At 43.8% G+C, this 12,941-nt stretch overlaps 1 protein-coding gene across 1 annotated transcript; it reads left to right on the forward strand.

The window, feature by feature from the left end:
* Positions 1-91: 91 nt before the first annotated feature.
* KRR1 (KRR1 small subunit processome component homolog) lies at positions 92-7,343 on the forward strand. The gene is made up of 10 exons (XM_082062040.1): positions 92-217; positions 783-958; positions 1,469-1,603; positions 1,824-1,949; positions 2,049-2,132; positions 2,791-2,847; positions 3,324-3,494; positions 3,664-3,741; positions 3,857-3,950; positions 6,704-7,343. Exons 1-10 carry the CDS (start codon positions 124-126, stop codon positions 6,841-6,843), a joined length of 1,155 nt encoding a protein of 384 aa, XP_081918166.1. The 5' UTR covers positions 92-123; the 3' UTR covers positions 6,844-7,343.
* The last annotated feature ends 5,598 nt before the right edge of the window (positions 7,344-12,941 follow it).

Raw genomic sequence — 12,941 nt, forward strand, 5'->3', positions numbered from 1 at the left:
AGAGGGAAAAACAGTCCTCCAAGCCCTAGCAGCCGCCACCGCTCCCCTAAGCCCCGCCCACTGGGACTACCGCTCCCGGCGTGCACCGCGCCCTCCGTCCACAACCCGCTTCCGGCGCCGGGCATGGGGGACATGGCGGATCCTGCTGAGGCGGCCGCGGCGGGGGCGAAGCAGAAAGAAAAACAAAAACATAAGCACAAAAAGAAAGCGGCGACAGGTGGGGGGCGGAGTGAGGGTCCGTGCAGGGTTGGCAGCCGGCTCTCCGGGAAGTCCTCGGGCTGAGGATTGCCCCCCTGCGGCCGTGGGCCTGCTGCTCTGTCCTGGCCCACGGGGTCCCTCCGGCTGCCTGAAACCACCGGCGGCCGGGGAGCTTGGCCGCGGTTTCGTATAAGCGGAGAGACAGCGTGGGTGGGGCAGGCTGCGTCCCGGCCTGCAGGGCTGCGGTAGGAGAGGGGTGGGTGTTGGATGCGGTGCGTCCGGTCTGGCAGTGCAGTGGGTGCTCCCCTCAGCCTAGGGTGTCTTGTTCTTGTGTTATAGCCTGTTCAGGATGCCTATTCTAGTGAAATATTTTTTGGTTTTGAAAGCTTAAAGACTTAACTTTTCTAATGTCAGATGCTAAACAGATTCAACAGAGTATTAAACAAAACTTCGTGTCCCTGCTTTCACTTATTGTATCTTTTGTTGTTAAGCAGAAAGGAGAAGTAACAGTCACTGATGAAAGAGGAGGAAAAAACAACTTATTTTTTTCTTTTTTGTTTTTTCTTCTTTAATACTTAAAACAGTCGATGAATCTGAACTTCTCACTGTGCCAGATGGATGGAAAGAGCCGGCGTTTACAAGAGAAGATAATCCCAAAGGGCTGCTGGAAGAAAGCAGTTTTGCAACATTATTCCCCAAGTATAGAGAAGCATACTTGAAAGAATGCTGGCCACTTGTCCAGAAAGCCTTGGATGAACATGTATGCATATTTCCTGATTGTGATATTATGTTTTATCTCTTGGGAGATACAGGTGTTACTTAAGCTTATAAAAATAGTGCATGTTTTGTTTCTGATGCTGTATTTGTGTGTATTTCTACTGTGCTTGTGTTTAGAAGTGGTAGTGTCTTTTTTTTTTTTATCAGCATTGAAGTGGGTGAGAGTCTATGTAGCCAGACTTGCAGTTCTTCACCGATGTCAGCAAAGCTCCTTGGAGCAGCAGTGTCTCGTCATCCAGATGCTGACAACTTTGTTGCACCAGAATTCAAAGAGACAGGGAGATGGTCTTTCGGGCCCTATGACACATATATTCAGTCTTTTTTGTTTGTGTCTCTCTGTGAGTTTCACGAAGCTGAAAATTACTTTACAAATTTTGGAAAACAGATCTATATTCAGTGTGTAGTGTTCTGTTTCTTAACTTCTTACTGCCAAAGATGAATTCTGAGGCTCTTATCTAGAGACTGCTTTACTATTTCTTTTCAAATATTGCAGTATGTGAATGCAACGCTGGATCTAATTGAAGGAAGCATGACTGTCACTACCACTAAGAAGACTTTTGATCCATATGCAATCATCAGGGCTAGAGATTTAATAAAACTTTTGGCAAGAAGCGTTCCATTTGAACAGGTTTGTATTAAATCCTGGAAGTTTGTATCAAATTCTGTCAGAATACTTATAGTACGTTTTCAAAATGTGGGATTTTCAAGTTAGTCAAGTAAAATAAAGTGTATATTTAAAGTAAATATATCTGAAAGTGAAGTGAGAATAATAAAATGCAGTATTATCTTGACTCTTCTGAATAATACATTTGCATTCGGATTATATTGCCTGCTTCTTGTCTCTTTAGGCAGTTCGTATCCTTCAAGATGACGTTGCATGTGACATCATTAAAATAGGCTCTCTGGTGAGGAAGAGAGACACTTTTATAAAAAGAAGAGGACGACTTCTCGGGCCAAAAGGATCTACTCTGAAGGTATTTCCGATAGGTGCAGTAACCAGAAAATTCTTAAACCTAAGTTTGTGCCAAGTCTTCAGTTTACACTAATTTCTTTTATTTTTTTTTTTGGTGTAGGCCCTGGAACTGTTAACAAACTGTTATATTATGGTGCAAGGCAACACTGTTTCAGCTCTTGGACCCTTTAGTGGGCTAAAAGAGGTAAGGGAAGGCAGATGAGCAGTTTGGATAGTGTTTGTCTGTGCCCAGCTCGAGGGCAGACGAGAGGCAAGATCTGGCAGCCTTGAGTATCTTACTGACTTTTCAGCCATGTGTTAGTAAGCTACATTTACACAAATGTCCATAGTCTTTGCTGGTTAATTTTGTTTAGACTTTCAGATCTTTCTGTCTTTGAAGTAAAAAAATATTTATGAAATACTTTTTTTTTTTTTTTTTTTAAGCAAGAATTTTTGTAGTTTCAGATGAGAGTTGTAAGAGTGAAAATACTGTGGAGATAATGATTTATAACCTTAAGGAACATATAGTGGTTTTCGTAACTATGTAGGAGAAAAATGCTTGTCAAAAGCAAGAGTTTCTTACAACGCTGTCAAATCCATGGTAACATGAAAGTAATGTTTGTGAGGCATGCTGGAGAAGCCTGAGAATTATTGATATTTGTGAAGTGCTCTGCCTTCTAGTTAGTCATTTGCATTACTGTTTTAAATCTGCCTGCTTTGGGGATGGGGGAGGAGGAAGCATGGTAGTATGCCCAGTACTTGAATTGATTGGAATATGAAATACTTGCTGAGTTTTCAGTTCTCTCTCTTTTTTTTTTTTTTCTTTTTTTTTTTTTTTTTTTATTTCTGTTAATTAAATACAGGTTAGAAAAGTTGTTCTGGACACCATGAAGAATATACATCCCATATATAACATTAAGGTTAGCATGGTCCACTGTGCATCTTTATTTACAAGAAAATACTGTTTCTTCTCAGAGAGCTGTATGTTAAAAATTTACATTTTGAAAATGTGTGTAGTGTGCTTTTTTTTTTTAAAAAAATCTGATATTCTCTATTTCATCAGGATATAGAGCCATTATATCCTTAACATTACCTGAGAAAACATCAAAGGAAAAATGTGTAAAAACTTTCCTCCATTTGATTATTTGCTTGATACTTGCTCATTTAAACTGGGGCACCTTGTCCAGTGCTTTCTGTCACCATTTTGATACATGTCTATCTGTCCAGTTTGCTGTTTTTAATTAAACCCCTCTACTCGAAGTGAGAGATGGAAGGTTCAGATGTGGTGTATTCACTCTGCGAAAGTTTACTAAATCTTGTAGTTTGGAGCTCTTGGCTATGACTGTAATACTCTTTTTTTTAATAACTTATTTGCGACACTCTGAAACTACTGAAGACTTTGATGATCAAGAGGGAATTAGCAAAAGATCCTGAACTGAGATCACAAAGTTGGGAAAGATTTTTGCCCAAGTTCAAGCGGAAGAACTTGAAAAAACGCAAGGAGCCAAAGAAGAAAAATACTAAGAAGGAGTACACACCATTCCCACCTCCACAGCCAGAAAGCCAGGTCAGCTGAAACTTTATTTGGTTATGCAGGAATACAGCATGACTTGAAATCTCATTCTTGCTAGCAAGAGATTGGGAGGCCTTTTCTGTCAAGTTTTGATTTCCTCATGCTATACATACAACTTAAATAGTATAATAATCTAAAGCTTCTCTGTATTTGTCTGGTGCAGATTGATAAAGAATTGGCAAGTGGTGAATACTTCTTGAAAGAAAGGCAGAAGAAACGGAAGAGAATGGAAGAGATAAAGGTAAAGTTATCCTAACCCACTGTTCAGTTAAAAAGCATTTCGCTGCTGATTTGGATTCTTTTTGTCCCTTTTGGCCTGCTCTATTGATAATTCACATTTTTATTGATAACTTCAGGCAAAGCAAGCAGATGCAACCAAGAAAAGACAAGAAGAAAGAAATAAAGCTTTTATCCCACCAAAGGAAAAGCCAGTTGTGAAAACAAAGAAAGGTAATTTTTTTTCCTGTTCTAAAACCTGCTGTTAATTCCTAGGCTGACAGATTTTGCAGAGATACAGCTATAGAAAATAAGAAAGATCATACAAAAAAATCCTAGTGGTTAAATCAATGCCCAGAGTTGCCAGGGACAGTAGAAAGATCATGCAGCCCATAACTCTGTACCAATAGAATGACAGTGCTCTGTAGAACACTTTCCTGATGGAGATACTGGGGACAGCCATCTCAATTGGTTGTTCTGACTACAGCATTTTTTGGCTTTCAGTCTTGTAGTGAAGCTGCCATAACTTTTGTGTTCAAATGGCTTTTCTGATAAGAAAAACCCAGAAGTTAATACTTACTTGAAAACTTAGACTACAAGCAAGTACTGGTATAAGATGGGGATGGACCGCAAAACAGGGCCTGGGGGAGCAAAGTCCCTCCCACTGTGATGTTCAGGTTTGTGACCACCTGAGGAACCTGAACATCCATAAGTTTGTAGGACCTGATGAGATGCATCCCAGAAGCCTGAGGCAATTGGCTGATGTAGTTGACAAGCCACTCTCTGTGATATGTGAGAAGTCACAGCAGTCAGGTGAAGTTCCTGGTGTCTGGAAAAAGGGAAACATCACACCCATTTTTAAAAAGGGTAGAAAGAAGCACCCCAGGAACTACCGACCTGTTAGCCTCACCTCTATGCCTGGGGAGATCATGGAACAGGTCCTGCTAGAACAGGGGGCCACATCAGCCTTGTGGCTGCCGTTAAAGGGTTGAATGTAATTTTAGGACTGTATAAGTAGTTACATTTATACAGGCCTAAAATTGCATTCTACCCTTTGGGAGCAACTGTGAGGCTGATGTGGCCCCTGGTGAAAATATGTTTGACACCCCTATCCTAGGAGCTGTGCTAAGGCACATGGAGGACAGGGAGCTGATTCAGGACAGCCAGCATGGCTTCACCAAGTTCTGCCTGACCAACCTAATGGCCTTCTACAATGGAGTAACTGTGTCAGTGGACAAAGGAAGGATAGCACCTGCCATCTATCTGGACTTCTGTAAAGCCTTTGACACTGCCCCCGACAACATCCTTCTCCCTAAATTGGAGAGGCATGGATTTGATGGGTGGACTGTTCATTGGATGAGAAACTGGCCAGATGGTCGCACCCAGAGGGTAGTGATCAGTGGGTCAGCATCTGGATGGACAGCAGTGACAGGTGTCCCTCAGGGGTCAGTACTGGGGCCAGTACTGTTTAATATCTTCATCAATGACATAGACAATGGGATCACATGCACCCTCAGCAAGTTTGCAGATGGCACCAAGCTGAGTGGTGCAGTTGACACATCTGAGGGATGAAATGCCATCCAGGGGGACCTGGACAAGCTTGAGAAGTGGTCCCACGTGAATCTCATGAGGCTTAACAAGGCCAAGTGCAAGGTCCTGCACGTGGATTGGGGCAACCCTCATTATCAATACAGGCTGGGGGATGGAGGGATTGAGAGGAGCCCTGTGGAGGATGACTTGGGGGTACTGGTGGATGAAAGATCGGACACAAGCCAACAGTGGGTGCTTGCAGCCCAGAAGGCAAATCATATCTTGGGCAGCATCAAAAGGAGCATGGCCATCAGATTGAGGGAGGTGATTCTGCCCCTCTGCTCTGCTCTGGCGAGACCCCACCTGGAGCCCTGCATCCAGCTCTTGAGTCCTCAGTACAGCAAAGACATGGACCTGTTGGAGAGGGTCCAGAGAAGGCCACCAAAATGCTCAGGAGGCTGGAACACCTTTCCTATGAGGACATGTTTTTTGAAAAGCATGTGGTCTGTAGTGTTGATATAGTACTTTTTTGTGATGACAGTAATTTTTTTGTAATCCTGCTATTTACTGTACTGTATCTCAAATACTGTTCTAGCTGCTGTGTGTTTTCACCTGAAATCCTTCAGTCTTCCGAGAATAAATGGCAGCAATAGTTTGTGTGTAGAGAAGGAATGAGATCCAAAGAGAACAGCTGGTACCCAGCTCTAGAAATTAACTGTTTGAAGTAGGAGAGTTAGATCTGAACTCGTGACTTGTCCCATAAAACAAAATACCATCACCTAGAGGAACAAAAGAGTAGGTAATTCATGTTGCTCAGCATTAAGTGTTTTAACTGAAGTACTTTGGTGCTGCCTGTAGTCTTTTATAAAGGTCTTCATGTAGGGACCAAAGGTCTGTATCATATTCCTCCAGCCCACCCTTCCCCATCCTGTTTCCAACAGTTAATGGATGGCCAGGCAGAGAGTATAAGGATGGGACAGGCATGTTTGGGATTTTACCACCTTAGTTACTTGCAGAAAAACAAAATGCCATGAAAGTTGCTCTGGCTATACCAACTTAATAATTCATTTCTTCTCTTCTTACATGACACCAACCAAACCAATAGGGCCTATGTCTAAGAGAGTGTGTACATATTAATATTGGAGGAGTACGTCTGTGGTCTGAGACATGGGTGATAATGGTTTGTGTGTATGCAGAGTGTGGCTTCTGTGTTCAAATGCAGTTGTATAGGATTTTTTTATATGAATGTTCTCATTCGACTTCTACTGAAAGAGCTTTGTGGATAATACGAGTTTCAACAAAATTGATTTTTAGAATAGTTGATAAAATCATTAGTGAACATAAAATGCCACAGCATGCAGTTTACTGGGTCATCATATGAAGTCATCTTGTTGATGGTTAAAATTTAGAATAAGTAAAATTAATGTATGTTATCTTTGTATTTTTTTACCATGTAGCCTCCACTGAGAAAAAAATTGATATTGAAGCCATTAAGGAAAAGGTAAAGAATGCAAATAAAAAGAAATTAGGAGCACTTCCTGTGGAACAAGTCAAGTTAAAAATGGCAGCAGATGAAAAGAAAAAAAAGAAAAAGTAATTCGCCACCTACGATGCTCATTTGTCTCTTACATTAAGGAACATTTTCATACTTGGAAGATATGAGGCTTCTTGCTGTCAGTGTAACGTGGACAAGAAAAGACTGGGTAGAAAGATTATTCTCTTTTCCTAAGTATGTTTTGAGAGGTGGACCTGAAGCAGCTGTGCAAAATTGCGGAAGCTGGTGAAGAAAATTTGTGCTGCTGTGTTGTTTGAGAAAATAAGAGCATGTACTTGGATACTATCTATCTGCCTAAAGAGGTTTCGTAATAGAAACATTTAGGAGTATGCAGGATGTTAAATATTAACATCAGAGAACTCAGTGGGAGTTTAAGGTAATTCTTCTGTGAAAGACAACCAGACGACATGCGACCTCACTTGTGGTGATAACTTTTGCAGATAGGGCAAGATTTATTACTATATTATGCTTTTGTTTCTGTAAAAGCTGATTATTTTTGTGTGTGTTGTCTTGATGTTAATAAACTATTTTAATACATTGTTCTTAAGTCCTTTAATTACTCGTCTGCTGCACAACTTGTGTCTTCTTTTCCAGTGGTTGAGGCCACTGAAGCATCTCCTATGTGATCTGATGAGGTCCAGGTGGTGACAATCGCCATTTACACCTTCTTTGTCACCTGCCTGATCAGATGGCTGTTCCTGGAGCTGGCTGAGGGCTACACAGGGCATGAGCTGGACCTGGGGGTCCCTGTCTTCACCCTCCTGCAGTTCTTCTATGTGGGGTGAGGGAGGGACATGAGGGGGGTCTGGGGACAGGCTGGGGCCCAGGGGACACGGTGGCCCTGCCACAGATGCCCAAGCAGCTCACCAACCCCTTCAGGGAGGTTGACCATGACTTAAAAACCACAGTGCTGGTTGACTGCAGCTTCCAGGTAGCCACCCAAATGTCCGGGAGGAGGGAGCTAATGTGGGGGAACCAAAGTTCAGGGTCACAGGGGTGTGGGGGGGAAGATAAAGGGGGAAACACTGGGGGGGGTGGGGAGGGATTTGATGTGACATCAGGGAGTACCAATGTTGGGTGGAACCAAAGTTTGGGGTCATGGGGGTGGGCAAATGATGAGTACACCGGGGGGAAGGGATTTGATGTGACACAGGGCAGAACCAAAGTTTAGGGTCACGGGGCAGGGGGGAGAAGGTAAAAAAGGGGACACGGCTGGAAGGGATTCGATGTGATACAAAGCAGAACCAATGCTGGGCGGAACCAAAGTTCAGTGTCACGGGGGCGGGAAAGAAGGCAAAGGAAGGAAAACAGGGGAAAGGATTCGATGTGACACGGATCGGAACTAAAGTTGGATGGAACCAAATTTCAGGGTCACGGGGGCGGGGGGGAGTAAAGGAGTGGACACCAGGGGAGGGATTCGATGTGACATAGGTCGGAGCTAAAGTTGGGCGGAACCAAATTTCAGAGTCACGGGGGTAGGAAAGTATAGGAGGGCCCCCCCCGGGGCGGGGTTGAAGCAGGTGTGTGTAACTGGTTTGTGTGGGAGTGCACACTCCTGTGAGCGGCTTTTCTGTTTCTGGTGTGAGCTGACGGGTGAGCGTTGTTCCTGTGGCAGGTTTGGTTGGTGAGGGTCCACTGCGACGTGCATTTCCCACCAGAAACCCAGACCTCAGGTGACACCGCTGTGCGGGCGCTGAGGGCGGCCCGGTGTCTCGGGGAGAATGAAAGATCCTTTGTGCCGTGTGTGTGCGTGTGTTCCTCCTTTGAAATAAACACGTGCTGCCCAGTGTTTCCGCATTAGGTATCGCACCTGCTGGGCTGAGTCCTCCCCGCGGTTCGCGGTCGGTTCCATCACGTTGCCGAAAAGAAATATTATTTAGGAGTCAGCAATGACTAAAAGTAATTGCAGCCATTACTTAACGAATACGACTTAGTGCGCGACCCGAGCTCCGGAACTCCACAGGCGCCGAATACGGGAGGCAAACGAGCCCAGGGGCTCAGCCACGGGGCGGGGCGGGGGCGGAACCACGAGAAGGGGGCGGGGCAGGGGCGGGGCACAGGGCGGAGACAGACTGCAGGGGCTGGGCCATGGGGCAGAGCCACGGGGCGGAGCCACAGAGGGGGCGGGGCCACGGGAAGGGGGCGTGGCAGGGGGGGGGGCACAGGACTGAGACAGATTGCAGGAGCTGGGCCATGGGGCAGAGCCACGGGGCGGGGGCGGGGCCACGGGGCGGAGGCGGGGCCACAGAGGGGGCGAGGCCACATAGGGGGTGGGGCCACAGAGGGGGCACAGAAGGGGCGGGGCCACGGGGGGGCGGCCCAGGCTTCTCTGGGAGATGCTGTAGGGCTTGCTTCTTTTCAGCCTTTGGTGATAAGATGAAAACTAGACTTCAGCATGGGACTCTCTGCACGCTTTCCCCCCCTTACCTCCCTTTAACCCCAGATACCATCACATTCCTATCCATACTGAGCACATGGGAAGAGAAATAAAGCCCCAAAAAATAACTTCTAGGAATCTGTACCACACCACGGGAATCATGCTGGAATCAGGAGTGAAAACAACAGTCAGTAACAGGCTTTATTCAGAGGATTTCAGGAGAAATGTCATCCAAAACAGGAACGCTCGTGTAATTCAGGGCCTTGGGCCAGATCATGTTCTTCCTCCTTTTCTTCCATTGTGCAGATGCACCTTGCAATCTCTTCTTTTGCAAGACTCCTCCCATTCTCAATACAATCACTGCTCCAGAACTGGAGTCCTACCTCGCAGCACTTGGGAAACTCTCCTCTGGCCTCTCCTTTTTCAAGCCACTGGCCTCAGGGGAGCAATTCCAGTGCCTCAACAGAGGAGACCTTGCCTGGCTTCCAAGTGCTATTCAGTTGGTGCAAAAGTAATTGTGGTGTTGGACTGTGAATTTTCAGTCGTTAGAACTAGGCTCAAACACATCTTTATTCATCAAAATAGGAACCATTACAATCAACACAGTTTTTCCAACAAATAACAACTTTGTTTATTCCTGTAGCATAAAAATCTATGCTTGGGGATTCTATGAATCAGGATTGCTTTGCATCTGGACAATTGGAAGGGTTGTAGACGTCTTCAAGTCCACCACTATGAACACCAGAAAAGAGAGAATTTTAACTTTGATTCCAAGTTTTCAGCCCTAACTTTTATGCAAAGTTTACCAAATTCATAACTATTTGCTACATGTCTAAAATCTGCTACTACTACTTGAATGGCATGACAGCTTTGAGATCTGGAATACCTTCTGATAACTTAAAACTTTCTTTTAAAATTTCTTAATAGTTTACAATCATAGAAACATAAACATTTAAACCAAGACTCTTTAAAACAGTTTACAGAAATCCTACCATCTATGTGAAGAAAAAGAGTGTATGTCTGTGTGCTTGGTTTATGAATAACAAGGTGGACGAATTATTTATCTCAGCCTTTTAAGTATGAAATAGTTTAGAAGCAGTTCATGTAATATGGATGCAAAGGAGTGCAAGTTCCTTTGGGGTTTCCTCCTACCTTGGACCTCTACTGAGCATCATATGTGGGTCATTGGACACATGGTAACACCTTTGCCAGATGCTATCAGAGAGCACCAGCCTCAGTTCCTCCAAACAATTACTTATGTAAACATAAATATACAAGTCGTTACCTTTTCTATACAGTACAGATACAGGTCACAACTTCTCAGCTGTGCAATTAGTCAATCTGTATACCTGGAAGGATAATGTTCATATCAGGGTTCCATATATTTCAGTGTACAAGGGCACTAACAAAACTTCGTCGTTTTCACCAGTTTGCTCCGATGTTTCACAGGGTGTCCACTGTACCCTATCATGTAAATGTCCAGCAGGTAGGACTTGCTGGGCTGCAGGCCTTTAGTTGTCTCTGTGGTCACTGCTTTCTGGGCGTTCTGGCTGTGGATATTTACAGAGAACCTTTTCCCATTTCTTCCTTGTATCTGGACCCAAGCACTGGTTCTGCTCTGTTTTCTTCTGCTCTTAATTGTAATTGTCACCAACTTCCCTTTTGTAGATGCAGAATTTGTTTCTCTCCTGCGTCCCCAGCCACGCCACTGTGACTGAAGAACATGTGTGGACTTCGTAAAAGGTTTTGATTCATGTATCTTCAGGAAAGGAAGGAAACAACTGCTTGCTGGGCCTTGTGGTAGACTGGACCTTCAGCAGAGAAGCACCTTTTTTGCTTCCTTTCAGCCTAATGAGATACTTAGCTTTTGCTTTTCCTCAAAGCTGGAACTGCTGCACACCCTCCATATTACAGACAAGAGAAGCTTTCCATCTCTTCTCACTTGGATCTGAACAGCATCCAGGCATGAATGAACAGAGAAGGTGACTTTTTGGTGAGATGAAACAGGAGCAAACTATAGAAATTTGGCTCCCTTTCTCTTGATGAATACATCTGTAACTTTGCTGTGTTTCAGTTCAACTGTTTTCTGTTCAGCCTCCTCCTTTGTTCTGGCTAAAGTGGCAATATACATGGTGCTCATGTTAGTGTTGGTGTTTATTGCAAACATATCAAAGTAGTGCTGCATATTGGGCTTCAGGTCAGACACTGTGAAGTTCTTGTTCCCGATACAAACTTTATGCAGGCCAACTCTTGGCTTTGAGGATGATTGCCACTCAAACTTTGATGATTACTTTATTAATATATACACTTTAATTGTGCTTTTTAAATTTAGGACCCACAGCTGAGGCATCTGTATAGCTTTAGCATCAGATCTCGAGCTGTACTAAAACTTTTAACAAACTTCAGGGAGTCTTGTCTTTCTGTTGTTATGGAGCGAAAAGGCTTTGGATTGTGTTTAGTATTTTTGTCTTGTTATGGTTGACAGGTCTCAGGGATTGTTGGCTGGGCATTTATTTACTTGAAATGGAAAATCAAGAAAGCCTACTCATATTCCTGAATGCAAGTTAAACCAAGGGATTTGTCTGATTAAGAGTCCATATCTGACTGGTGACTGCCTGCATGACTCAATGTTGTTACTTTTTGCATCTGTTATCTCAGATAATATAACTATACAGTTATAACACTTGTATAAAAAGTAAAGAATAGAAAACAAAGAGGATTTGCAAGGGTGAAAAAGGGTTTTTTTGTATTTTCAGAACAGCTTGAACTATTGCAAATAATCTCCTTAAACTGATGTTAGAGTTTACAGAACTGCAAAAAAGTACCCCGAAGGCTGTATTTATATATCAGTGTTTTGCATTTATCATATGAAATTCATGGGCATTTATGCCATGAGATAAGTGTGGACAACTCAAAGTGGTTTGATCATTAGGAGTTAAATATCTGGATTTTTGAATGTCCTTAAAATGAGATGCAGTAGTTGTTTAGCTTTGACTTTTTGACTTCCAGGCTTTTTTTGTTTGAAAGATACCGTGTTGTAAAGTTTTGTGATTTTTTTCCCCTTAAGCCCTAGTGATTTACAGAGTCTTTAATGAAGCTTTTTCTATGGTATTTCCTTAGAGCTGCTGAAGTATACAGTTAAATGACAGTGCTGTGAACGTTTTGAACTTCAAGGGCTCTGTGTTCGTTCTGTTTGCTCTCCTGGAGACCAAGCATTGATTAAACTAAGCAGGGGAGAATTCCTGCTGAGCTCATTTTTGCCCCTGGACACAACAGCGTGTGCTCTTTTCTCTCCTTCATTTCTCTTTGCAGTGGTAGGATCTAACTGCACATGCTTGCCATGGGGCAGACGCCGTGCTTGGGGGGCAGACGCTGTGCTGGGGCGGCAGCCCTGGGCAAGAGAGCGTACTCAGAGTTAGTCCTGCTGCCCGTGTGCCGCTTGCCATCCCATTTTCAGATGGAAAAGATGAGAGGTAATGGGTACAAGTTACTCATGGGGATATTCTGATTGGACACAAGAGGGAAATTTTTCACAGTGAGAACAATCAGCCATTGGGATAATCTCCCCAGGGAAGTGGTAGAATTCCCAACAAGGGACATTTCTAAGATTCAGCTGGACAGAGTGCTGGGTCATCTTGTCTAGAATGTGCTTTTGCCGAGAAAGGTTGGACCAGATGACCCTTGTGGTCTCTTCCAACCTGGTGTTCTATGATTCTATGATACATGAAGCTTGAGGCTTTGGTCTTGCACAAAAGAGAATGGT

Source organism: Streptopelia decaocto (assembly GCF_964273445.1).
Source record: "Streptopelia decaocto genome assembly, chromosome: 1".
Classification (NCBI taxonomy): domain Eukaryota; kingdom Metazoa; phylum Chordata; class Aves; order Columbiformes; family Columbidae; genus Streptopelia; species Streptopelia decaocto.